A 26,200-nucleotide genomic window follows, 5' to 3' on the forward strand; every position below is an offset into this window, starting at 1 on the left:
TCCAGTTTAAGGGAAGTGAGCTTTCTTTCCCACTGTTGATTTCTGTAGTTCATGAATGCCTCTGAGACCAGGTTGGTGGTGTTGCTGAGGATTTTTTGATATTGGGGAACCAGTGTCTGTGATATCTTTTCCAGGCTTTATTCTTTTCTTTGATTAACTGCATATTGTTCTCAGGGAATTGATTTGACTTGATGTGAGTTGTCATGGTGACTGCTGCTAAGGCAGCATTGATTGGCTTGTGAGATTAGCTATTGCTTTATTGATATCTTCCTTTCTCCTGATGATTAGTATAGGTCCAATGTATTTAGGAATACCAGTAGGGAATTTTCTCCCATAGTTAGTCGATCTCTGGCACGGGCAAGCAGGTTTTTCCTCCCGGAAACTCGGGTTTTTCGTCCTGTAAACTCAAGAAAATCGACCGTAGAACCCACATTATTTCAGACATTAAATATATTGTGTTAGGGTTAGAGACCACGAGATGGCGGCACATTTGAGCCATCTCTCTTCACTGCGTACCGCTTAATTAGTGATAGCCTTGGGCCATCTGTCTCTGATTGGGTACCAGTGGAGATTGAACTGCCCACTCAGTTTCCAAAAGTTAGATAGGGCTAAATGGCCTCGCCTACTCCCGTATACGGGAATAAAAAGGCGTTAGCTGATAGCTGAGTATAGTATAGTAGAATGGAGTGGGGGGGCAGATCGGATCTGAAAGCCTAGTGAGTATTGACTGGATTGGAGTCAGAAGTGAGCCTGTTTACTGTCTATAGCTGATATTTTGCAGAATGGCAATATCCAGGATCTGTGGCTTCTGCTGGGGCTGTTACTGATGTGTTGGAGTTAGCATGCCTATTGATTGTTATGGTTTGCTGATTTTATTATTCCAGGCATGATGTTTAGGTTGCCTGCTATGATGACATTCTTTGGTGCCTAATATGGTGTGTTGGAGTTAGTATGCCTATTGATTGTTATGGTTTGCTGATTTTATTATTCCAGGCATGATGTTTAGGTTGCCTGCTATGATGACATTCTTTGGTGCCTAATATGGTGTTGAGGTCTGTAGCTGGTAGTGGTGTGCTTGGTGAGTTGTAGGCTGCATAGATTTCGAGTTTTCCTGCATTATTGGTCTGAACTTCAATTCTTATTTCTAGCTTTGGGGCAACTATTTTATTGTGCATGAGGTAGTGTTTAACATATATGATAGTTTCTGCACCTCTTGCATCCAGTCTGTCATTTCTGTCATTTCCAGCCAGCAACCCAAAAATAAGTTTTTGGGTTGCTGGCTGGTCAGAAGTGCATCTTATTAATCAGGATTATTTTAGGACCCTTAGCAGATGACAAATTCCTGTAATTCCAGGACCTTATTTGTTCCAGTGGCATTCCGATACTGCTCCAAAATCAGTAGTGATTTTGGAGCAGTTAGGTTTCTATACATTGCTTAGATTGAAACTGCATCTTCTGAAGTTAGCAAGGTGAGATCTGCTACAGTTTATATGCTTTGCATGTGTGGTCTTTGATTTTTTATTGGTGTTGGTCAGGTAGTTCTCACCATACTTCATATCTATATTCTACTTTGCACAAATTTTGAGTGTGTCCAAATTTCTGGCATCTAACATTGGCCTGTCCATGTCCTCTTTCATAGGTATTCAGGAGTGATTATGAGATTACAAACTGCCATGATATATATATACCTACTTATCTTTATAGGAGTGAAGCCATATTTTCTTAAATCAGTGATGCCTAAAATTTTTTAAGTGCTAAGAGTAAATGCATGGTATGACAGCATCTGATTGTCAAGGAGTTGGTTAAGATTTGGTAATCTGAGACTCCCCTAGGTTGGAATTTAATGCCTTTATCTAGGTTTTTTTTTTTTTTTTTTTTTTTTTTTTTTTTTTTTTTTTTTTTGAGAGAGAGAGATTTTGTGATCTTTTATGGTTGATGAGCCCTTTGACTAGTTTCTTTTATTGCAGAGTATGATTTGTTGGCATTCTTTCTTTGGGATTATTATCCTTGTCTTCTATAGGAATTTCATCTGTTAAAGGGGTAGGTTTAATTTTTTTTCTTTTTGCTGATGTGTTTATCTTGTGGATAGGTCATGTTTTTGTGTTTAGGCATTGGTGGATTATTTTTCATCTGAAACTGAATCCACCGTGTTGGAGTTTTCCTGACCAATTTTTATCAATGAGCTACACAAGTATCTTAAATAGGTATGATTGCCTGTTTGAAACCTAAATTTTGGAGCAGAATTCTTAGCAGATTGGCTCATTTTGAGTTGTTGGTTATAATTATTTACTAATTAGTTGTTTGACTCAATAGTTCATCTGTAAAATTGTGTTTCTTTAACAGGTAGTCCAAACAACCAGAAATGACCTGTTAAAGAAACACAATTTATCACTTATTCAAAGAATTTGCATTAATTTTTTAAGAGATTAAATTGATCAGATACAAGCTATTGGAATAAAGGCTTACCATTTAGTTAGCTATAAGATTAACTCTTCAGCTTCATTATCACATGCAATACAAAATAGCTAATCAATGTTGCTAATAAATCAAAGCCTTGACAAAGAATGTCACCAAGATTAAATCAATGCAGAAGTCATTAAATGAAATCAGAGATAGTAGTAGAAAGCTTTACTGCTGAGTAAATATATACTTGACAAGAATTTATATTCTTGTTTTACCTCCTTTACCCAGGTGTAAGCAAACAGTTTACACATGAAGTATATTCACATACAAACTTTCTATGATTTAAATGTTTCTGTATAATAGGGAGCATAGTGTTTATGGTCTTCTAGATGGATATTAACATTGCAGTTATTTCAGAGTGGTAGTCCATGCCATGTATATGAATCATTGGATCCAGTGGGGAGATCTCCCTTTTATACAGAAACAAATGTAAATCAGAGAAGCTATTTCTGGAATCTACCACAACACTACTACATTCTCCAAACTTGAACAAATTCAGCTGCATCACATTACCAGAAATATGGTGAGCCATAGAAGGTGTCAGTTAAGACTGTAGGATCCTTCATATTACCCTCACCGTGTGTTTGCTTTCCTGTTGGTGTGCCTGCATGCATATACTTAGTATATTTCATCATGCACATGAATATGCCATGGTGACCAAGGCAAAATATTGGCTTAATAATTTAATTAGCTAAGTAAATTTAGTTAATTATCTCTAGGTGTATATTTTTTAATGAACTTCATGATAATCAACTGCTAAGCATCCATTCCAGAATCAATGTTTAAATTTAACAGTGTTACATTAGCTTAAATTAATCTCACTTACCTGAAGACTTAGGCAATCAGACAGCTTTATAATTTGTCACCTATAGTTACATGGTGTAATGGGATATAAATAATGAATAGCTAGCTTGCTTTAGTCAGAAAGAGGAGAAAAGAGATTTGCACAGCTAGTGTAAACAAGAACATTAGATCTTTATCCAATTAGAAAACAATTTCACACTAGCTATGCCAATCTCTCTGGCTCCTTTTTTGTGCTGACTAAAGTAGGATGGCTGTTCCTCACTTGTTTCCTTGCTCTTTCAAATTGGTAGCAACTAATTACAAAGTTGACTGATTTCTCAAGTTTTCAGGTTATTTTTGATTTTAATGTACAAAACACCAACACATACAACATTGTTTCATAGGTCTTGGGACTTTTGTGCATGTGCATGCATGACTGAGGTATATATTAAAAAAGCTGCACGTATTTCGTCACTATGAACAAAATATGTATATATTAAGTGGCATTAATTTAGGTGAATGACTAATTTAATTAACCTAGCATTCTGAAATTTAAGCATTAATACCAGGTTATCATTTTGATAATTTCATACTGTTCTAGTTCTCTTCTTTGTCTCATTATTGTTAGTAGTTGTATACTTTTTCATGTTCTTGTTTTATTTGCTTTGTGTGTATGGTACCCACCAATCCTTCCTGTTCTGTCATCAATATTGGTCTCCTGTAGACCAAGTCAGATCAGCTGTTTGAAGTAAACTTATAGATCCATTAATTTCACATTGCCATTAATAGTATAAGTAATTTTAATTAGTAAATCTGCCTTTAAGAGATGAGTTTAAATTGTATGTTAACATGTGTAATATTTATGAGAAGATAAATTATTTATATATTACATTAATATTAGATCATTAACATATTCAGGTGCTTTGTTATCTACCAATATTGCATGTTTTTCATTTTCACCTTCTAAAATGCTGTGTTTTAACACCACGCTATTCAAACCATATTAAATTGGCCACAATCAAAATAATAAAATAGTTTATAATCACTTCTCATTATTTACAACAGCCTTCATTGGAGTCACTCATTGTAAGGACTCATTTTATAAACAATATATCTATCATTGCCTGAATGTGCTGCAAATGCTAGGATTTGAATCAGTTTAAGGTCCAGTTGCCAGCATTTGCAACACATTTAGGCAATGCATTTCACTCACCTGCTTCTTCATGTAAAATCTACTCTTTATACCCCTCTTCTCTCCACATTTACACAACTTGTAGGAGTGATTTCCCATTCCGCTCTTTTATAATCCCCTCATTATTAATCTTTTAAAATTCCCTCACTGACTTAAATATCCATCATATCACCACTTTTCTACTTATCTCTGCTTATCATAAGCAACATTCCAGAATCCTGATACTACTTTAATTGCTCATCTTTGAACTTCACTGTGTTTCCACATCACATTGAAAGGATATTAATTCTTTTTTTAGAGAAATTTGTGCCATAGCTTTATGAATTATTTACATGGAAACACAAGGCAAAGATAATAGTTACTTGATTAGAAGGCCATATATTTCATATAACTGTGGCACAAGAGGTCTGAAACTTAGACCATCTTTGGTGGCAGTGACAGTTGATTACAAGGTAGAATGTAAACAATGGATTTATTTGAAACAGAATGAGCTGTGTGATGTTATATTTCCAGCAACATTTATGTTTCTCTAACCTAACCTAAACAATAAGGTAACAGTACGTAGAGTTTCAATCCCAGGCATTTCAGAACCGATTTCCAGAATTCTGACAGTTGATTACAAGATTGTTTTTTTAATTACAACAAGAAAAATGATCTAGTGGATACTTTTATACCTATCAATAAACTCTCGGCTCGTTTTCCTCTCTTCAAAAGATAAACGCTCACCAATGTCTCTCCCGAGTGTAATCTAAGTTCCTTGTGAATGCCATCTATCCTACTTTGGACAAACTGGATGCTCGATAGAAAACAGAATACAAGAACATCAATCATATATTTACCACAGGAAATATGATAAATCTGGATTGGCTGAACACTGAATAGACACAGACCACAATATTCCTTAGTCTGAAACATGCCTATTACATCGCTGTTGATACAAATTTGAATGTTTATTTAAGGAGAGTTTGGGCAGTGAAGCAAGGCTAAAACCTTGCTTCACTGCCCAAACTTGAATTGGAATGACTGCCTATATATGGGAAAGTCTGATTAGAATAACACATCATTATTTTTATTTTTTTTAAACCACAGATGGCATTTTAAGAAGGCATTAGGTCTGAAGAAACTAACAAGATGCTGTATCTATCAGATAATCTGTAGAGTATGACCAGGGACGCACCAGTAGTGTCCAGCACCTGTGTGCAAAACTAGTCGGTGCCCCTATACCCCTTCCCAATAAAAAAAACACTTTATAAAAACATTATTTTTAATATTTGATGTCAATAAAGTGAGTATTTCATTTTGAATTTTATTTCCTAAATAGGGCATATTTTTAAAGTCGGGATCATTAGTTACACATTGCGTGTGTTCCGATATAAAAGGATCAAACTTTTCTAACATCTCAATGCATTTTAAAAAATTGCCATTGTTGCGATCGTAAAGTTTATTACTTTTACCAGGAAGAGCTAGATTTTGTTTGCCTAAAACTGTAATACAAAAATTATTATTTTTATAACTTCATATCAACGTTTCCTTTCATTATCTAAAACTGTTTGTTGCAAATGATCAATACAAGTTTTATTTTTTAAGAATGTAATTAATTCTGTCCATTTTTTGTAATCGTTCAAGTGATTTAAATTTTTCTCATGACGATTCAGGTACATTGCAAGATGTTGCTGCCTATATTCTGCTGATAACAGCAGAATATAAAATAAAGTTAAAAACTGCAGCAGATTTTATTATATATGTTTTAGAGCGAATGCGAGTGTGAACAAGATTAAACAAATTCAAACGCGCGTCATCCTGTAAACAGTAAACTCATGCAAGTTCAAGTTTTTACTTGGTTACGCTAAACTACTTGTTAGAACTAGGATCAGAATAAAATAAAATCTTAAGGAATAATAACAAATAAGTGATTATAAATAATTTGTTTAAGACAAATCTATAAAATATAATTAAAATTTAAAAATGTAATTTATTTTGATATAATTAACGAATAATATTTTTTTAAAAGTATTTCCTCCTTGCCTGAAATCTTTGGCGCCTTTACTATCATGGCGTCTGTGTGCTTCACATACATTGCAGATATTGCTGGCATGCCCCTGAGTATGACACTATAAATTATTATTTTTTTTTTTTAAAGTTATGATTAACCGTTTTCATAATGCTGCTGAAATATAACATCATGTGGCTCATTCCATTTCAAATAAATCCATTGTTTGCATTCTATCTTATAATCAACTGTCATTGCCACCAAAGATGGTCTGTAAGTTTCAGACCACAATATATGGCCTTTTTTCAAATAAATATTACTTTTGACTTGTGTTTTCATGTAAATAATTCATATACTATGGCACAAGTTTCTCTAAAAGAAAGAGTTTTATATTTTGTCCTATTGGCCTTAGTGTCACACCATATTGACTTGATCAATTCTTTTCACTTTCCCTTTCTGCATTCTAACAGCAATACTGATATTAATTTTCACACCAGGGAAACAAGAATTGGTATTGTTTTCATGAAGTACTCCTCTTATCATAGATTCACCATAAAAAATTATCTATTTACTTTTTCTCTCATTCTTAAAATTTTCTTTTTGGCTTTGGACACCTTTTTGTTCTCAGTTCAACTGATCTGTTGCTGTTTCTGCAGCCTTTCAGTGTCACGCTTTATCCTGTGAAGAACTACATGCCAGCGTGCTGTTTATTTATTTATTCAGATCTTCTGTGTTCTCTTGAACTTCTGCCACCACACTTTCAATATTATCACCAATATTTACATTTTCCAGTCTACTATCTATACTCTCTACTCTACTATCACATAATTTGTTCTCTGTGCATTCACTTTCAAAACATTTATTACAGTCATTATTACTCAGCAGTTTTGCTCTCCTTCCACAAATCTTTAAAATTTCACGATGAGTACATCTCACAAATTTTACACTGGACGAAATCAAGAAATTTAGATTGCCCAGCAAAGATGTCATGGTCACCATTGTTCTGTTATGCATAGGTACCATACCAACAATATATAATTCAAGGAAATATACGCGCTTTACTTATGACTAAACCACTCAGTCTATCTCACACATTTAGAAAGCTTATTAAATAAAGCATTTTCTTTATAAATTTTATTTATGTATTATAAATGTATAATTAATGCTTCACTGGATTATTTATTTTTAGTTTAAATGTGGAAATCGTGTAAAAGAAATTTATCCATATATACTTCAAGAAATTCATCCTACATTAACAGAACTTGGGATAGATACTCCTGAAGAATTGGGATATGATAAACCTGAACTTCACTTATCAAGCGTTTATGAAATTGATTAGCTGTGGTATGAAAAGCACATTTTTTTTTTTCCTCTATATGTTTAAAATACAATAAGAACTCATTAATATTGACTTTTGATTAATGTCATGAATCTGTAATTCATCTGTTTCCAAGATAAGCATTTCTTTTGGTTAGTGGGAATATTTTTATTTTTGTAGAATAGAATGTATCATTTTCCTTTCAGAAGAAATGCTTCAATTTTGAAAAGAATGAATAAAAATTAAAGGTATCAGTAGCTACTGATATATACTTTGAAGAAATATAGTAATTTCATGTTTCTTAATGTTGTTTCCACCCACCAACGGTATTATATCCAAACCTATAATACATTTTGTACCATGGGTGTACTAAGGATTATTTTTTTTATCAATTTTATATATTTTTGTATTTCTTTTTTTTACAGTTTTATTTATATTCCACTTAGAGTTCATTCAAAATTTTGATTTATAAAACGTTTCATAATGTTTAAGTTTGGAAGTTATTTTGATGAATTATTATGGTTTATTTTAACTTTACCCACCGATCTAGATGACATGTATCACATATTTTGTGCTTTTTGTCAATTTTATTTCAGTGGTATATGAAAGTTATTTCAATTTCAGTAGAATGTTTGCATCTGTGTTTTGATGGATGTGTAAACACCCAGAGCTGGTATAGTTATTAACCACCTAACCGGCCATTATGGATAAAATACGCATCCTCATATACTTCGTATCCATCATATATTTCAATGTAATATCAATGGCATTGTAATTTTAATATGCACTTTGCATCCATGATAACCTTGATGTCTACAGACGTCTTGACCGGTAGCGTAGTTAACATAAACTTACAAAATGTTAAACTGAATTCACCATTTTTTTTTTTTTCTTGTCTTATTTCTTGTTATTGCTAACAGGTTGCAGTCTTTGAGGTATTGTGATTGTATACACAAAAGTAATTTATACAATTTAACTAGGCTGTTAAAAGAATTTTTGTGATTTTTTTTTTCTTTCCAGCCTGTAACTTTTCTCCCACTGCTGGAGTAAAGGTCCTCCAATTGCAGGAGGGTTGGGTCTACTTCTCCCATGGTAACCCACTTCATCTTGGGAGAGTGTTTATTCACTTGTATGTATGAAGGTGGATTTCAATCACAAAATAAACATCCATGCCAAGGCAGGATTCAAACCTTCATCTTCTTGGCTGGAGAGCAGATAGCTAACCACTTGGCCAGCTAGGCTGGCCTTGTGATAATTTATTAATGCTAAATGAGAATAAGTTAAATTTGAGTAATTATCTAATTCTTTTAATATTTTTGTATAGAGTCACTTCATGTTAAATCAGATTAAAAATTAAATTTAAGATGCATAATTTTATATTTTAATAACAATTTTGATAATTTTTCTTGGCATCCTACCTATTATATATGATTACCATTTTTATTCAGCAGATTCACAGAATTTTTATAATTTCAGAGGGATTTAAAAAAAAAATAGTAAAAAAAAAACAAAAATTAAAATGAGACAATTGTCTCATTTTAATTTTTGTTTTTTTTTTACTGCAATTTTAATGCTCATTATGTGTACCTTTTTTTGATTTCTTATTTGCATTTACAGACAAATATATGGGTGGTCACCTGCTTTGGGATTCTGGGTTCTCTCTCTCTCTGTGCGTGTGCATATTTTACATAATACGTGCTGGAATATGTATACCAGCATTGAGCATTGCTTTGATTGATGACTTTCTTTTATGAAAAAAAAAAAAATTCCCTCCAAGTTTTTTTTTTTCCCATCATTTCAGTCTAGGCATCCTTTTGGAAATAAAGGAAACTACAATTTCTTTGTTGCATCTTTTAATGCATTTAGTATATCCATATATCAAAACATTACATACATACATACATCTTCAAGGCCCACCTTTCCTAATTGGGTTGTGGGGACAATAGCTGCAAGAGGAACTTCCAATGGTCACGATCTTCTGCCACCAAGCTCAGGTGTTCTGGTGGAATTCCCAAATGTGTCCACCCAAGGTTTTGGATATAATCTATCCAGTGAGTCCTTGGCCTTCCGCGTGGCCTCCCACCCTCTGGCTTGGCAAAGAGGGCCTGCCGAGGGAGCCTCTCTTGTAGCATTCTGACCAGGTGTCCGTACCAACGTAACTGTGATCTCGCAACACGGAGAAGCAGCGGTTGAGTATTGAGGGTTTCCCGAATTGCAGAGCTTCTGACTCTGTCGAGTCTTGTCAGCCCCACAACTCCTTGAAGGAACCTCATTTCAGCCGCTTGGATTCGTGTCCGCATTCTTTCGGTCATTACCCAACTCTCATGACTATAGGTGAGGATGGGGACATAGACTGTATTGAAGACAGCAAGCTTTGCCTTCTGGCTTAACTCCCGCTTCAATACTACCGAACGGCCAAGCTCCCGCAATATTGAGCTTGCTAAGCCAATTCGAGTATCTAGCTCTACGTCCCATTTTCCATCATTCGTGAATATGGACCCAAGGTATTTAAGCTTCTCCACCTGCCTCATTGGGACTCCATGTACATTTAGAGTGCACTGGGATGGTTGTCTTGAGACCACAAATGTTTCAGTTTTGGCCACACTGATCTTCATCTGCGTCTGCACAAACAGCTACAAACCTATCCAGGGTCTGCTGGAGGTCATCTGTGGAAGAGCTAAGCAGAACTAGGTCATCTGCAAAAAGCAGACGTCCAATGCTACATCTTCCAATTCTGACACACTCACTGCCTCGGCTGTGCCTATCAATCCAGTCCATAAATATTATGAAAAGGAGGGGTGACAGAACACACCCTTGGCGGAGGCCAATGGAGACTGTGAAAGGTTCAAACTTTGTGCTGTTTACCCTAACACAAAACTCTGTGCATTCATACAGGGACTTGATGGCAGCTAATAGTTGGTCATCCACTCCATACTCCTGTACTACTTGCCAAAGCTTATCCCGAGGAACCCGGTCATATGCCTTCTCCAAGTCTACAAAATGTGTAGACATTCTTGGCATATTCCCAAGATTTCTCAAAGACTTGCCTTACAGTGAAGATTTGGTCAGTTGTGCTTCTACCAGGACGAAAGCCACATTGTTCTTCCTGGAACTTTGACTCAACTATGCTCCTGCACTGTCTTTACAAGCACTTAGCATACACTTTCCCAGGCAGGCTGAGCAGAGAGATGCCACGATAGTTACTGCAATCCTTCTGGTCTCCCTTCTTAAAGACTGGAATTATTATGTCTGTCTGCCATTGCTTTGGTGCTTGCCCATATATCCAAGCAGCCTGACACACTCGAGTCAGCCAGAGAAAGAACACTGTCTCGATTTAAGGCTTTTAGCATTTCGGGCCGAATTTCATCATCGCCAGCAGCCTTGCCTGATTTTAGTGATTTTATTGCTAAATGGACCTCTTCTGCTGTGAGACTAGTCATTCCCCCGATCTGCACCTCTTGGATGTCCACAACTGCTGGGCCACCCGGGTTAAGAAGGCTCTCAAAGTATTCCCTCCATCTGTGGAGGATATCCTTCTTGGTTGTTAAAAGTGCACCACCAGAGGCCTTAATTGCCCTTGCTGTGCACGATTTCCTCCCTCGAAAGCGGCAAATGGTCTGCCAGAATACTTTGTTTGCATTTGCATAGGATGAGTCTAATCTTTCTCCAAAGGATTCCCAAGCCTTCTGCTTTGCTGTCTTTAACTGCCTCAGCAGCAGCTTTTCGTGCCTCAGCATACTTCAAACGCATCTCAGGTGACCTGACTCTAAGCCATGTTAGGTAGGACTCTTTTTTTGCCCGGATAGTTTTTTGGACTTCTTGGTTTCACCAAGTTGTCCTTTTCTCATTGCCCGTTACCACACCGAGCCGCTTTCTGCCACACTGTGAGAGTGCAGAGGCAGTGACAGCTGTTCTGAACAACTTCCACTCCTCCTCAACATCTGCAGTATGCTTGGGAATCTCTTTGAACCTGGAGGAAATGTCATCTGCAAAATTCTTCCTCACAGCCTCATTTTCCAATGTCACATTTCACGCAGTATAGCTGCTTAGGCCTACCAGTGTTGATGGTAGCATCTGGTTTCTGAAGCCGTAGAGTGCACACAACAAGGTGGTGGTCAGTTGACAGTTCTGCCCCTCTTCTCACACGAACGTCCAACACTGAGGAAAATAGGTCTGCTGAGACTAAAAGAAGTCAATCAGAGACCTTTGTTCTAGTGTATCCCTGTACCAGGTATACTTATGGACTTCTTGGTGCTGGAAGAAGGTATTCATTATGGACAAGCTGTTAGTACAGGAGAAGTCCAATAATTTCAACCCATTTGCATTAAGGTCAGGGGTGCCGTTCCTCCCAACCACACCCCTCCATGTCAGGTCATCTGTTCCCACATGTGCATTGAAGTCACCCATTAGCAGGACTGATTCCATGTCTGCCACCCTGTCAAAAGCACATCCACTTTCTCTAGGAAGGCAGAGTATTCTGACTCCAGATTAGGTTCATAGGCTTGCACCACAGCCAAATCATGGTTTTTCATCTGAAGCCTTAACACACATACCCGTTCCTCCCCCCCCCAGTGGGATCCACTCAGCAACACAGTCTGACAGCTGGGGGCTTGTGAGTATCCCCACACCCACCTGAGCAGACATTGTCGGGCTCACACCAGAGTAGTAGAGCTTCCACCCCTTATCCAGGTCGACAGTTCCAGAGCCTCTTCTCTTGGTCAAAGAAAGCCTGACTAAGCCTAGCTGGTAGCGCTTGGCTTCCTCAACCAGTTCCAACTCCTTCCCTGTCAGAGAGAAGATGTTCCAGTTGCCTAAAGCCATAGTCTGGTGCCATTGTCGTCGCCATTTCCATCCTTTTGCAGAACCATTTCTTTGTATCATCATCATCTTCCTTATACCCTCTTTTACCTTGCGGTGTCGAGGGTCCATTGATCATCGGACCTCACTCCGTTTACAGGATAAGGTGGTCAGCCTTATGCTCTGGTGTATCCTATGGCCTGTAGTGTTGAGTTCTCAAGGCCAGTTTGCCTGCATTGCAGGATGAAAAACCCCAGAATAAACTGGGGAAAAAACCCTGCTGTCCACGCCCAAGACTGGCTAACTTGGCTATGGCTGAGGAAGATCCTTCAGCTTCTCACGTCACCGACGGGAATCGAACCTAGGACACTCCTTCCCCAGGCATATGGTTGCGAAGCGCATAGCCACTAGGCTAACTGCGCGGATTACCATTTCTTTGTGCTGCCCCTAAACACCTCCCCAAACGGGTAGCAGGCCCATTGATGGAGTTTCCTCTAGCAGAGTACTGAGGAGTGGTGTCTAAGGGAGACTGTAACATATTTTTCAAATGGGTCCCTCTGCCTAAAGCCCGAACACGTCCCTTGGTAACCCTCACGATGAATGATGCGGTATGAACATTTTTTGATGGCCTGATCATGTTATAGCATTTGATAATTTCCTGTTAGCACAGGGCGAAATGACACAGCAAAATAGGAAAGATTCTCCTCGAATACTCTAATAGCATTTGGGGGAAGGAGCAAGAAGAGAAGAAAGAAAGAAGCAAGGGAGGAAGAGGAGTGACCAGTCTACAGATAATATAACAGATGTATATTACATGAAGTAAGGCATGGTCCAGCATCAGGTACCTCAGGTTTGTCACACCCGTACTCACTAAAGTGAGCCCCTGAGGAAACATTTTATTTATTTATTTATTTATTTTTTTAGTATCATGAGTTATGTGCTGTGGTTGCTTAAGGGTAAGAGCTTAATAGCTGGGAAGAGATTCCCACATAGTTTTAAGAAACGTGCAGAACTGACTTGAACTTCTCAACTAATGTCCAGTCCTCACTTTCTCATGGTGCACCTCATTAGTAGGTATCTACCTGGATACCGAATGAACAAGGGCTAGCAGTTTGGGATTTAGCCACCCAGATTGTATTCTGATTGGCTGTTTCCAAAATAAAATATTGTTACAACATAATGGAATTTCATGCTGCATAGAATGTTGCCCGGTTAAAAAAAAATGCCCTTCTCTCTTTTTTTCGGGGAGAAATGGAACTAACAGAAGAATTGGATAAGTACGAGATTGGCATAATAGGTGTTACTAGAATGAACAAACTTTCTTTTCTCTTGACTTTCAGTGTGACATCTGTTTGACTCCTACAAACCTAACCTAAATAACAAGGAAACAGTACTTCGAGTTCCAATCGCATACATTTCAGGTGATTCAGAACCAATTTCCAGAATTCTGGAGAAATACAATTTAGTGGCTAATTTTATGCCTATCAATAAACTCTCAACTTGTTTCCACCTCTTCAAAAGATAAATGCTCACTGATATCTATCCTACTTTGAACAAACTAGATGCTCAATAAAAAAGAGAATACAAGAACATCAATTATATATTTACCAATAGCCTCCGTAGCTCAGTTGGTATAGATGAAGCCCTTTGGTCAGAAAGACCTGGGTTGGATTCCCATCCATGATGTGAAGAAAGCTGAGTTAGCCAGTCTCATATGTAAGTAGATGGGTTTTTTCACCAAGAAACTTGGGTTTTTTCACCAAGAAACTTGGGTTTTTTCGTTCCTCAGAACAGGCAAACTGGTTCATGAACACACGGATCTACAGTTATAAAATATATGTGAGGGTGGTCTGAAAAGTTCTTGGCCTAACAATGAAAAAACAAATTTATAATTTCAAAATTATTATTATTTTTCCAACATAATCTCCCTTAAGATTAATACATTTCTTCCAACGATGCTTCAGCGCCATTATTCCATCCCTGTAGTGGTTCTCAGTAAGATCTGCAAAATATCCCTCTACAGCTGCAATCACCTCTTGATTCGGAAAAAAACGCTGACCAGTGAGGAAGAGTTTTAGTTTTGGGAAGAGATAGAAGTCAGAGAGAGCCAAATCTAGTGAATAGGGTGGATGTTCCAACAATTCATAGTGCAGGCCCTTTAATTTTCCCATTGCCAAAACACCTTTGTGGGCAGATGCATTGTCCTGATGAAAGATGATTTTTTTTTCTTCTGCAAACCAGGTCTTCTCTCACTAATTTTTTCGTCTAGTCTGGTTAAAAGATCGGAATAATGTTCCCTGGTTACTGTTTTACCCTTTTCAAGATAATAAACAAAATGACTTTTGCATCCCAAAACACCAATGCCATGACCTTTCCTGCTAATGGAACTGACTTTGTCTTCTTTGGCGCTGAACAGAGTGCTGTTTGGATTCTAGTGTGTAATGGTGATTCCAAGTCTCATCCGTAGTAATAAATCGATGCACAAAATCAGTTTTATTCTTGCTAAAACACTCCAAGCACTGTTCAGAGATTTTCATGCGAGTGCATTTTTGATCTGCTGTGAGCAAGCGCAGCACCCCCATCTTGTGCAAAGCTTTTTCATTTGCAATTCTTCATGCAAAATATATCCTACACGTTCTTTTGAAATGCCTATAGTCTCAGCAATTTCACGCACTTTGACTCTCCAATCATCCAATACCATATTGTGCACTTAATCAATGATTTCTGGTGTTGTTACACTTTTTGGATGTCCTTCATGTGGATCATCTTCAAGGCTGGTATGGCCATGTTTAAACTCTGCAGCCACTTTCTTAATTGTCAAAAATGAAAGAGAAGAGTGCTCATAAACTTTTATGAACTTTGAATGATTTTCTTTTGGCAGTAAACCTTCTTTTACAAAGAATTTTATAACAGCACGATATTCAATTTTATCCATTTCAAGGGATACAGACAACACTTTTGCTTCAGACAGCTGTATAAAACAAACTACTTGATAGAATGACTTGTAATTTCACATGGATGCTTATTACAGACGTACCAACTTAGAAAAAAAAAATCTTGCTGGTGGTGTTGCCATCTATTTTCGTGGCCGAGAACCTTCAAACCACCCTCGTACTTAATCTCTCATTAAGAGAGCTCAACTAGTCCTAAGGGACGGTGGAGGAATGAGGGGAATCCCTTATGAATAAATAAAAAATATATTTACCACAGGAAATCTGATAAATTTGTCTTGGCCCAACATGGAATAGACAAAGATCACAAGATTCTTTGGTCTGAAACGCGTTTACTGCATCGTTGTTGGTACAAATCTGAGCTTTTAAGGAGAATGCCGAGTCCTTGCTTCACTGTCTAAACTTGAATTGAAATGACTGCTTATCTTTATCTAAAATATGGGAAAGTCTTATTAGAATAAACCATCAATAAAGTTTTTTAATGGTGTTTTCCATGGTGGAACTCAAGAAATTAGAGACAGTCAAGAAAAAGAAAAAAACTTATAGGCAGTCTTTGGCAAATAAGGTTAGTATGTGCTCTAAGAGAATATAAAGAATGAAAAAAAAAAAAAAAAAGCAGTGTGTGAAACTAGCTAAACAAAAGTATTGGAAAGACTTCAAGTTAATAGAAAATAAATGTCAGACAGATGACAGAATATTCTGAAGATTATTGAAAAGACTAAAAAGGGTAGAAAGAGCCCTATAAAAGGAAACAGAAATGATAAGGGTGTCTGACATGAAACTGAAGCTATTCAAGATATCTGGAGTAATTTGAAAGATTCGTAATAAACGAAACAAGGAGTGCAGAACAGTGATAGAAAACATTCAAGAACAATGCAGTCAGACATATCAGTAATTGATGTAGAAAAAGGCATCAGAAACCTGAAATGTGGAAAGGTAATTGAAGTAGATGATATTCAGTCAGAAATGCTCATTGTTATTAACACCAGACCTCAATGGATTCAAAAGACACATCACAGAAAATGCACACCATCTCTCACACACAAAGATTATCAAACTCTGCATTAAACTTGTTTGTATTTACATTCGCCACACTGCGAGGAAAGGCATTCTACTTGCCAGCCATCTCCATGCAAAGAACCTGCTTTTCACTCCCTTGCTTATATCCTCCTCATACAATTTCCAGGGATGCCTCCTGTTCTACCTCCTTCTCTTATTCTGTGGAAAATTTCTTTCACATTAACCAGGTAACAATCTCTTACCCAATATGGAAATATGAAAGTTTTATCAGTGATTACACTGCATAATTCAAAAGGCCTAGTCAGATGGTTGAATGAGTGAGATGATTCACTCCCTAAGATACTGTCAATAGCTGATTTAAACTGAGAATTTTTTTTTTTATTACAAAGAGTATATTTAATCTGAATAATGACAGTTGTTAATTCAGAAATGCCTTTTTTGTCTTTGATTTTAATTCAAAGAAATACAGAAAAATGTACAAAACTAGTTATTAAAATAGTAATTTCTTACCAAAAAAAGTTGCACATGAATTCTTGACAGTCACAAAAGCATGAAAATAGCAAAATGGCTTTGTTGGTATCGTAAGAAGTGAACTGAATGAATTTTGTGATGAATAAGAAAGAAACTAGCCATAACACTGAAGTTGTGGATCTGAGTGGTGGGTTAGAACTCTCGATCAAAGACGAGACCACAGAAAGTTCTTTCTCGGAACTTTCTGAGAAAGATAAGGTAAATGCACAGATGGCATCAGTGAAAGAAGCATATTAAATAGGCGACTATGTAATTAGGAAGGAAAACTTGACATTTATCATTCAGCAATATGTGAGTAGAACTTTTTCAGGATGGCAATTTTCCTTTAAGGATATTTTTATACCTAGAGAAAAACATATCTAGATGAATTGGTATAGTAAGAGGACCAAAACATAAGCTCTGACAATATTGGAGTCCTTACTGACTGATAACAGATTAATTTGGAGGAAAATTGTTGATAGGAAATTAGTAATGTAAACTTTTCATGTAGTATCAAGAATTTGATGATGAGTTATGTGACATTAGCAAATAGAAGAGTAAAAATAGAGTGAATGCTTAAGAAAAAATAAACATATATGTATGTACAGCTACCTAAAGCACTGAATGTCTAATTGGAGGAGTTATAATTTACAAGTTAAGGTTCTGTGGCTTGCTATTTTCATGCTTTTGTGACTGGCAAGTATTCATGTGTAACTTTTTTTTGGTAAGAAATTACTATTTTAATGACTAGTTTTGTACATTTTTCTGTATTTCTTTGAATTAAAATCAAAGACAAAAAAGGTTTCTGAATTGACAACTGTCATTATTCAGATTAAATATACTCTGTGTAATAAAAAAAAAAATTCTCATCTTAAAATCAGCTATTGACAGCATATATAAAAGACCTGCATGTTAATGAATAAGGCTATGAGAGAAATTATATAGCACATTGCAACAATGAGCCATGCATCTGGCATCTTGTTACCACTTTCAACATTTAGTTCAAGTTTAATTTGAATAATAACAGTTGCTAATTCAGAAATCTCTCTCTCTCTGTAAATGCCCTTCTTCTATTCGATTTTAATCTGAAGTACACAAAAATGTTGTATGAAACTAGTTATTAAATAGTAATTTCTTACCAGAAAAACTGTAATCTGTAATTAATTATTTATTTTTTTTTTTGTGTGTGTGATAAATAATATGGTGATTGAGTGTTATGATTTCTCTTGAGCATCAAAGCTTAATTCACAATGACTGAATGATTGTCTGCTGTGTTTACAATGGTATCTATTAAAATTGGCAACAAAATCATATCCTTTGGAAAAATAAATTAAATAGTGAGTATAAGTTATTTTTATTATCTAAGTCAAATTGGTTAATATAGGTTTTTTTTTTCTTTTAAGTAATAACCATATGTGAAACCATATCATCTTTTGCATTTTCATTTAAAATTGTTCAGTAGTGCTTTATCAGTAACACTGCTCTGAATTTGCAGGTATTAAAAATGACAAAAATATTTTAGATTTCAAATAAAAATATCCAAAAACAGCAGATACACTAACAACAGTCAACAATCAGTAAATGACTGACAGATCACACATACATGGTGCACTAATGTTGAATGGGGACTAATTTATGTAAGTCATCTTACATAATTTAGTTGCCACTGTTACTTAACAGTGGTTGCTATTCATCTTGTGGCAATCATAGATAAATGTCACCTGTAAGAAAACCTTAAAAAATTAAATGGATTGTTCATCTGATTATAGAGGATAGCACACCTGTGGCAATATCAAGTTATATTTTGCAGTGGATGAGGATTCATTCCTAACCATGTTACTTCATTTCTAACCCATGTTAATTTCAGATTTTGTTGATTCTATTGTAAGTGAATTAAGCTTCACGGAATGAGATGCAATGGGCATTGAACTAATTACAAAATTCCAACCATTAGGCATGATTGCCAAGTTTGAGTGGCTGAGCATGCTTCATGTGGTATGGGGAGAAGCTTCATGTAACATTCTATATAGTCATTTACAGAACATCATGTCATGATATATGTCATGTACTTAAGATGTACTGAGCTGTATTCCATAGTGTTTTCTCATTCAATCTTATCTTGTTCATCCACATGCTCAAATGAAATATGAATGCTAGGAAATATTGCCTTTTTTGCAAGTTCTATAAAACAACATTAGTATTCAACAATAGAAGCAGTGTTCTTTCCATTGCAAAATTCATAAGCATTGATAGTTGGTATTTAAAAAAAAAAAAAACTGAAGGATTTAACTGAATATAGCAGTTAAATTGTCGGCTTCTGCTCTTAGATAATACATCAGCCTGAGGATTCAGGGGCCAAAAAGAAAGCAGTTATTTTACTTGCCTTTTCTAGAATTTTCTATAAAAATAAAACTATAAACTCTAAATAAAATATTATTGCTGGATAAATTCAGTAAAGAGAAAGCAAGTTAAAAGGCAGTTAATGCCAAAGAGGTTAACACATATAGGTAATCCCCAATTTACACAGATGCACTTTTTCTGCTACTGTCTATACATTGGCATGCACTCACACGATATCTACAAGTTCAAAATTTGTTGCAGATTTGAAGATGAACATTAAAAAGTTTAAATTAAAGATGCAAAAAAATTATATTCTTGGTTTAATCCTTTATCCAAATATAAGCAAACAACGTTCACACTTTGAACTTCGTTATTAAACAAAGTTTAAATCGTAGTATCCCATAATGCTACTTGTACATAGAGGCTAATGACTTCACATCACTTGCCTATAATATCACATAATGCGCTGCACATATCCTTACAGACATGTATAATGCTATGCGCTTATGGTAAGGGTCACTATCCAGATTGGTTTCAGCCTTTATTGAGGTCTCATTAGTGGGAACCCTTGTCATAATGCATATAATAATTATATATAATTAAATAATATTTATAATATATATATATTATATATATAATTAAATAAATAATAAGTAATTTATTTTTATCAATTTCCTTGAATAATCTGGTTACAATGGAGCATTTCTATTCTTAGATTAAATAATGTTTGTATTTATGTTATTTTTCTTGAAAATGGTGTTATTTTAATAAACTGTTAGCCCAATAAAAACAGTTTGTCTATAATCCTGATTTTCCATATTATCTCCAAAACAGTGGTATGCAACTACCGTGACTGAGAAACATTGCTTTAAAGAGAAAAAAATGCCAGCTCCCAGTTTTTGTGATCATGAAAGTACCTGTAGAAATGAGAGAAATATTCTGTATGTCTGATTGATAGTGAGTCTCTAATAGAGAAATCATTTAATTTGAATTGCTCTCCTTCGTTACAGTATCAAATATATATTTTTTTATTATTATTATCAGAGAGTTTGGTATGCCATTCCAGTTTTGGGAATAGTTTCCAAAAGTAGGGAATTGGATTTCTATGGAGATAAAAGCAGTATATAGACAGAATAATACTGGAAAGGAATGCTGAGTTTTTGAGTCCAAGGTGACAGCCATAGATGTGATTGTTTGTGTTATAAAAAGATTGGAGATAGATATCCACCAAAGAAAAGAAATCTGATCTTGTTTCAGGATCTGAATATTATGCAAGTAAGGGTGGTGAAGGGAAATTTTTGCAAGAAAACAAATGCAGCTGTTGAAGTCAACGAGGTTGTCCTTCCCTTGAAGAATAATTGAGATCAGTCAGTGTTTAAGGCACTGGTTATGGATGATCTCAAAGTTGGAATACTTAATACACTGCAAAGTTTTTCAATTGAAACAAAATGTTATCCTCTGACTTTTTTTATGTTTAATTGATTACCCACGCTACCGGCCAAGACGTCTATAGACGTCAAGATTATCATGGATGCGAAGTGCATATTAAAATTGTAATACCATTGTATCATATTAAGATATATGATGGATACAAAGTGTATGAGGATGCGTATTTGATCCATAATGGCTGGTTATGTGGTTAAGCAGAAAAAAACATAAATAATGCCTACAATAGGTAAGCATTAGCATCCATGGGGAAGAGAGCTCTAGTATAAGCTACAGTGTGTAGTAATCATATTCTAATAATCTATAAATATGAACAGGATGGGGAGGGAGAGTAGTCATGGTAAAGTATCTCACACCTCCAGCCTGTAAAGGCTATAGGTGAAACTCAAAGAGGTGGAGCCAATTACTGTGTAACAATTAGGCTGTAGCATTGTCATTTTCTTCCCCACTCTTTAGGCTTGGCAACAGAATGTATTTATTGTAGACGTCTTTGGAACTATCTAATGTTCTTATATCATTAAAACAATGTGGTTTAATTACTAAGTTTAACACTGTTAAGGTAAAACAGAAAATTTTTTATCGTCATCATTAGCCTTCCACTGGAAAGTAAAGTCTGTTGGGGAAAACAGTGACATAAACTAATGAATTAACGCATTAGCAGTAGTTGCATAAACTTTATGGTACATATAACTACTAACTAATGTGTTCAAGATTAGTTTTGCTTTTGTGGAGAGAGAGAGAGAACCAGTGCAGCTGAAGTAAAATCACCTTTCCTAACTAATTCAGTGCTAAAAGAAAGTAAACAACATGCAAACTGTACAGTAAATGCTTGCTCTTGTGAACTTCTGAGACCCAGAGGAATAGTTTGTTATGGCACAAAGTTTGCTATAGTAAATTTAGGGAAAAAAGACTACCTCTTCTCCATACTCTATTCTCAGAAAATAAGTAAGATAAATATCATCTACTTAAAAGGATACTGACATTCATTTAGCTCACTATAGTATCTTGTCAAGCTTTAGCAGGACTATTTCGATTATTATTTCCACCAGTACATAAGAAAAAAGTAAATTTTTCTTATGTACTGGTGATTTTTCAGGTATTTGTAGCCAGCAGTACCAAATCTTTTTAAACACTAAATTACCACTTAATATGATCCACTGAAAAGTAATACATTTGGAGAGAAAACCTAGTGAACAAAGAAAATCGTTGGAAACAAAACGAGGGAATTTGCAGGAAATTGTACATTGATGTATAATAAATTTAGTTTAATCCTTTATCCAAATGTGAGCAAACAAAGTTTGTGCCTGAAAGTATCTTCAGGACTGGGGTAAGGTAGTACAACACCAGGCAACTTATTGCAAAGGTGGAGCAAGCTAACATCACTCCTATCTCAGTATCTCCCATAATGCAAAACACATCTCCTTGCGGATATGTATAATGTTATTAATTAAGGGAAGGGCCACTACCCAGACTAGTTTTGACCTTTATTGAGGTCTCTTCAGTGGGAGCCAGGCCCAAGTGGAGATACCAGGCAGAAGCATTAGCAAGGTCATCTCTACCTATAGGAGTTGTTAAATGGTTTGCCACCTTTAGATTTAGAGAAAGATGTTGAAAGTTTATTTTTCACTTGGTTAGACTATAATAAATTTAGTTTAATCCTTTATCCAAGTGTGAGCAAACAAAGTTTGTGCCTGAAAGTATCTTCAGGACTGGGATAAGGTAGTACAACACTGGGCAACTCGTTGCAAAGGTGGAGCAAGCTAACATCACTCCTATCTCAGTATCTCCCATAATGCAAAACACATCTCCTTATACTACCTTACCCCAGTCCTGAAGATACTTTCAGGTGCAAACTTTGTTTGCTCACACTTGGATAAAGGATTAAACTAAATTTATTATCGTCTAACCAAGTGAAAAATAAACTTTCACCATCTTTCTCTAAATCCAGAGTAATTTAATAAAAAGGTAGCACACCATTTGGCAACTCCTATAGGTAGAGATGACCTTGCTAATGCTTATGCCTGGTATCTCCACTTGGGCCTGTCTCCTACTGAAGAGACCTCAATAAAGGTCGAAACTAGTCTGGGTAGTGGCCGTTCCCTTAATCCATAACATTATACATATCCGCAAGGAGATGTATTTTGCAATATGGGAGATACTGAGATAGGAGTGATGTGAGCTTTCTCCACCTTTGCAACGAGTTGCCCGGTGTTGTACCGCCTTACCCAAGTCCTGAAGATACTTTCAGGCGCAAACTTTGTTTGCCCACACCTGGATAAAGGATTAAACTAAATTTATTATAGTCTAACCAAGTGAAAAATAAACTTTCAAAATGTACATTGATGACAGAACACAAAGGAATGATGGGGATCGTACATGAAGCAATAGAATGACAGTGGAAGCATACCAACGCAAACAGTAATGAGAGACATATAAGAAAGGTGAGAACTTGAAGAGTATAAACATTAACATATCTGATATGAATAATTCAGCTTCTTAATTGGACAGATACCTAATGAAGGACATTGGGTCTCTGTGCAGTTTATCACGCATCGGTGCCAGTCAGTTTTCTCCTTCTCTTAGGCTGACTAATGTAAGCTAGCTGTTCATTGTGTCTCCTGTCTCTCTGTAATTGGAGATGACCAATTATAAAGTTTACTAATCGCCAAAGTTTTGAGGTTAGTTTTGATTGTAAAGGTATGAACTATGCATTAGTTCATGATGAAGATTTCTGAGTGACATATTTAAGCTAATGTAACATTTCAAAATTTAAACCTTAATTTTGAATTTCATTTTTATAATTTCATATCTTCTAGTCCTCTTTTTTTCTTGTCTTCCATTATTGCTGAATATGTACTTTTCATTATTTTATTCTGTATGCTCCTGCCAGTCCTTTGCAATCCATGTCAATTTTCAGTTTGGTTACAGTTACTCTGCTGCAGTTTATTCCTAAATTTATCACTCTTTAATAAAAGGTTGCACTTTGGAATAAGTTGACCTAAATGTGTGCTTCTTGTTTTTATCAATCTCAAAAGTAATTTTATCTATAACTTTCACCAACCATAACAGCTCTTTTAGTGTCTCATGATATTCTTTTCATCAGTTCAATATTGGACACAATTCAAAATGCAAAGATGGCAGCAACAAAGACCAACAACATAGCATTCCAGGCTTAGTTAACACATTGCAGTCAACCAGCATTGACATATCCAATGATGCTATTGTGTGATGTTTTAAGGATACTTGTGACATAAAGACTGAATAATATAAGCACATAAACACAAGAAAGATATTTAATTAACCAAATATTTCGGTCTGGAAATAGCAAACCGTCTTCAGTGGCACTACAAGAACAGCTTAAAAAAAAAAAATACAAGGTGGAATACTAACAATAGATCATTTAAAAATGGAACAAGCCATGTGATGTTATATCACTAAGTATTAAAGGGGATATTTTTAAGCAGAGACATGATTGAAATAAAGATATTAATTAATCATATTAAATGACATAAAATTAATATGAATTACCGAGTTATCCTGATTAGACTTTCCCAGATTTTTTATATAGATATACAGTCATTCCGATTCAGGTTAAGACGATGGAGTAAGGCCTCTACACTTTTATTTTGGACAAACTGGACGTTCTCTTGAAAAAAGAATCCAAGAACATCAATCCTCCATTCATCACATCAAAACTGAAAAATCTGGATTGGCTCAGCACGGGATTGAAACTAACCACAACATCCTTTGGTCAAAAACTCGCCTCGTACATAGATCCCGTTATAAATTTGAACGTTTATTCAAAGAAATCGTATAAGCCTTACTCTATCGTCGTAACCTGAATCGGAATGACTGTATTAGTTTTATGTTATTTAATATTATTAATTAATATCTTTATTTCAATCATGTCTCTGCTTAAAAATATTCCCTTTAATACTTAGTGATATAACATCACACGGTTGTTCTATTTTTAAATGATCTATTGTTAGTATTCCACCTTGTATTTTTTTTTAAAAACTGTTCTTGTAGTGCCACTGAAGATAGTCTGCTATTTCCAGACGAAATATTTGGTTAATTAAATATCTTTCTTGTGTTTATGTGTTTATATTATTCAACGCTATTGTGTGGCAGCTGTACATTAGACACCCAAAAAAAAGTCTTCTGTGTGATTTTTGTTGCTATTGGTCACATTACTGTAAAAATTGATTAAGTGGCTTATAAACTCATCATCAAATTCCTGACATGTACCCTCAAGGGGTGTACAGGATATGATAATACTACATGAAAAATTTACATCATTACTAACTTCCTATCTACAATTTTCCTCCAAATCAGTCTGTTACTTGTCAAGACTCCAAAATTATCAGATCTTATATTTCTATTCTCCAAGGCACTTTGCACTGTATCAATCCACCTATATCTTGGTCTTCCTCTGGGTCGTTTTCCTACCATCCTGGCAGAGAACACTTGTTTTGCTAATCTTTCCTCGCTCATTCTGTTTAAGTGACCATAGCACCTGAGATTAGCTCTACTAACCCATTCCTGGATGCTGACAATGTCAAGTTCTTTCCTAATATCCTCGTTTTTAATATGATATTGCCATTGATGCCATTTGTTCACACCTCTAATCTTTCTCAGGACTCTAATATCTGTGGTCTCTAGTCTTTGGTCAAGTGTTTTACTTCTGACTCAGCTCTCAGATCCATAAGTTAAAACTGGTTTGAACACTGTCTTGTATGCAGCTAATTTAGTGTTCCGACTAATTTCTCTCTTATTCCATATGAATTTATTCAATTGACTTCCTACCGTACCAGCTTTGTTGATTCTGTTGTCTATTTCTATATTTAATTTACCATCTTCAGTAAAAATCGTGCCTAAGTAGCTGAAATGTTTTACTTGTTCCACAGGTTCTCCGTTCAAAACACAATTGACATTTTCAACGATTCTACCTATTTTCATTGTCTCTGTCTTTTTATTGCTGACTTTCATACCATATCTATTATAACAGTTATTCAGTTTAGTCAGGGAATCTTGCAAACTTGTAGCGGATTTATTTAGAAGTATAACATCGTCAGCATAAAGCAAAGAGCTGACATTAACTAACATCTCCAATTCTGATATCGTGTTTAACACCACTTTCCTTCATAATGTGATCCATATAGATAATGAATAACAGAGGGGATAATGTACATCCTTATCTCATACCGGATTTAACATTAAACCTTAAACCATCTTCCTGTACTTCCTTCAATTCTAACTGCTGACTTACAATTCAAATAAAGACTGAGTATTGCTTGATATAATGCATGGTTTCAAATCTGCATAAGGCATGATTGTTCATAACTTGTGCATGTAACTTGCCACCTTTCCCTGAAAAACCAATTCAGTTA

At 35.5% G+C, this 26,200-nt stretch overlaps 1 protein-coding gene across 1 annotated transcript in view; it reads left to right on the forward strand.

Moving 5' to 3' along the window:
* The window catches only part of COX5A (Cytochrome c oxidase subunit 5A), a 45,300-nt gene that overhangs the window by 9,065 nt on the left and 10,035 nt on the right, over positions 1-26,200 (forward strand). Inside the window, exon 3 of the mRNA XM_090406376.1 lies at positions 7,618-7,772. Within this exon, the coding sequence (XP_090262502.1) occupies positions 7,618-7,767 (150 nt within the window). The 3' untranslated portion in view covers positions 7,768-7,772. The remainder of the gene's footprint in view (positions 1-7,617; positions 7,773-26,200) is intronic.

The sequence above is a fragment of the Typopeltis vanoorti genome, chromosome 16 (genome assembly GCF_054136105.1).
Source record: "Typopeltis vanoorti isolate ZY-2024b chromosome 16, IOZ_Tvanoo_1.0, whole genome shotgun sequence".
Taxonomy (NCBI): Eukaryota; Metazoa; Arthropoda; class Arachnida; order Uropygi; family Thelyphonidae; genus Typopeltis; species Typopeltis vanoorti.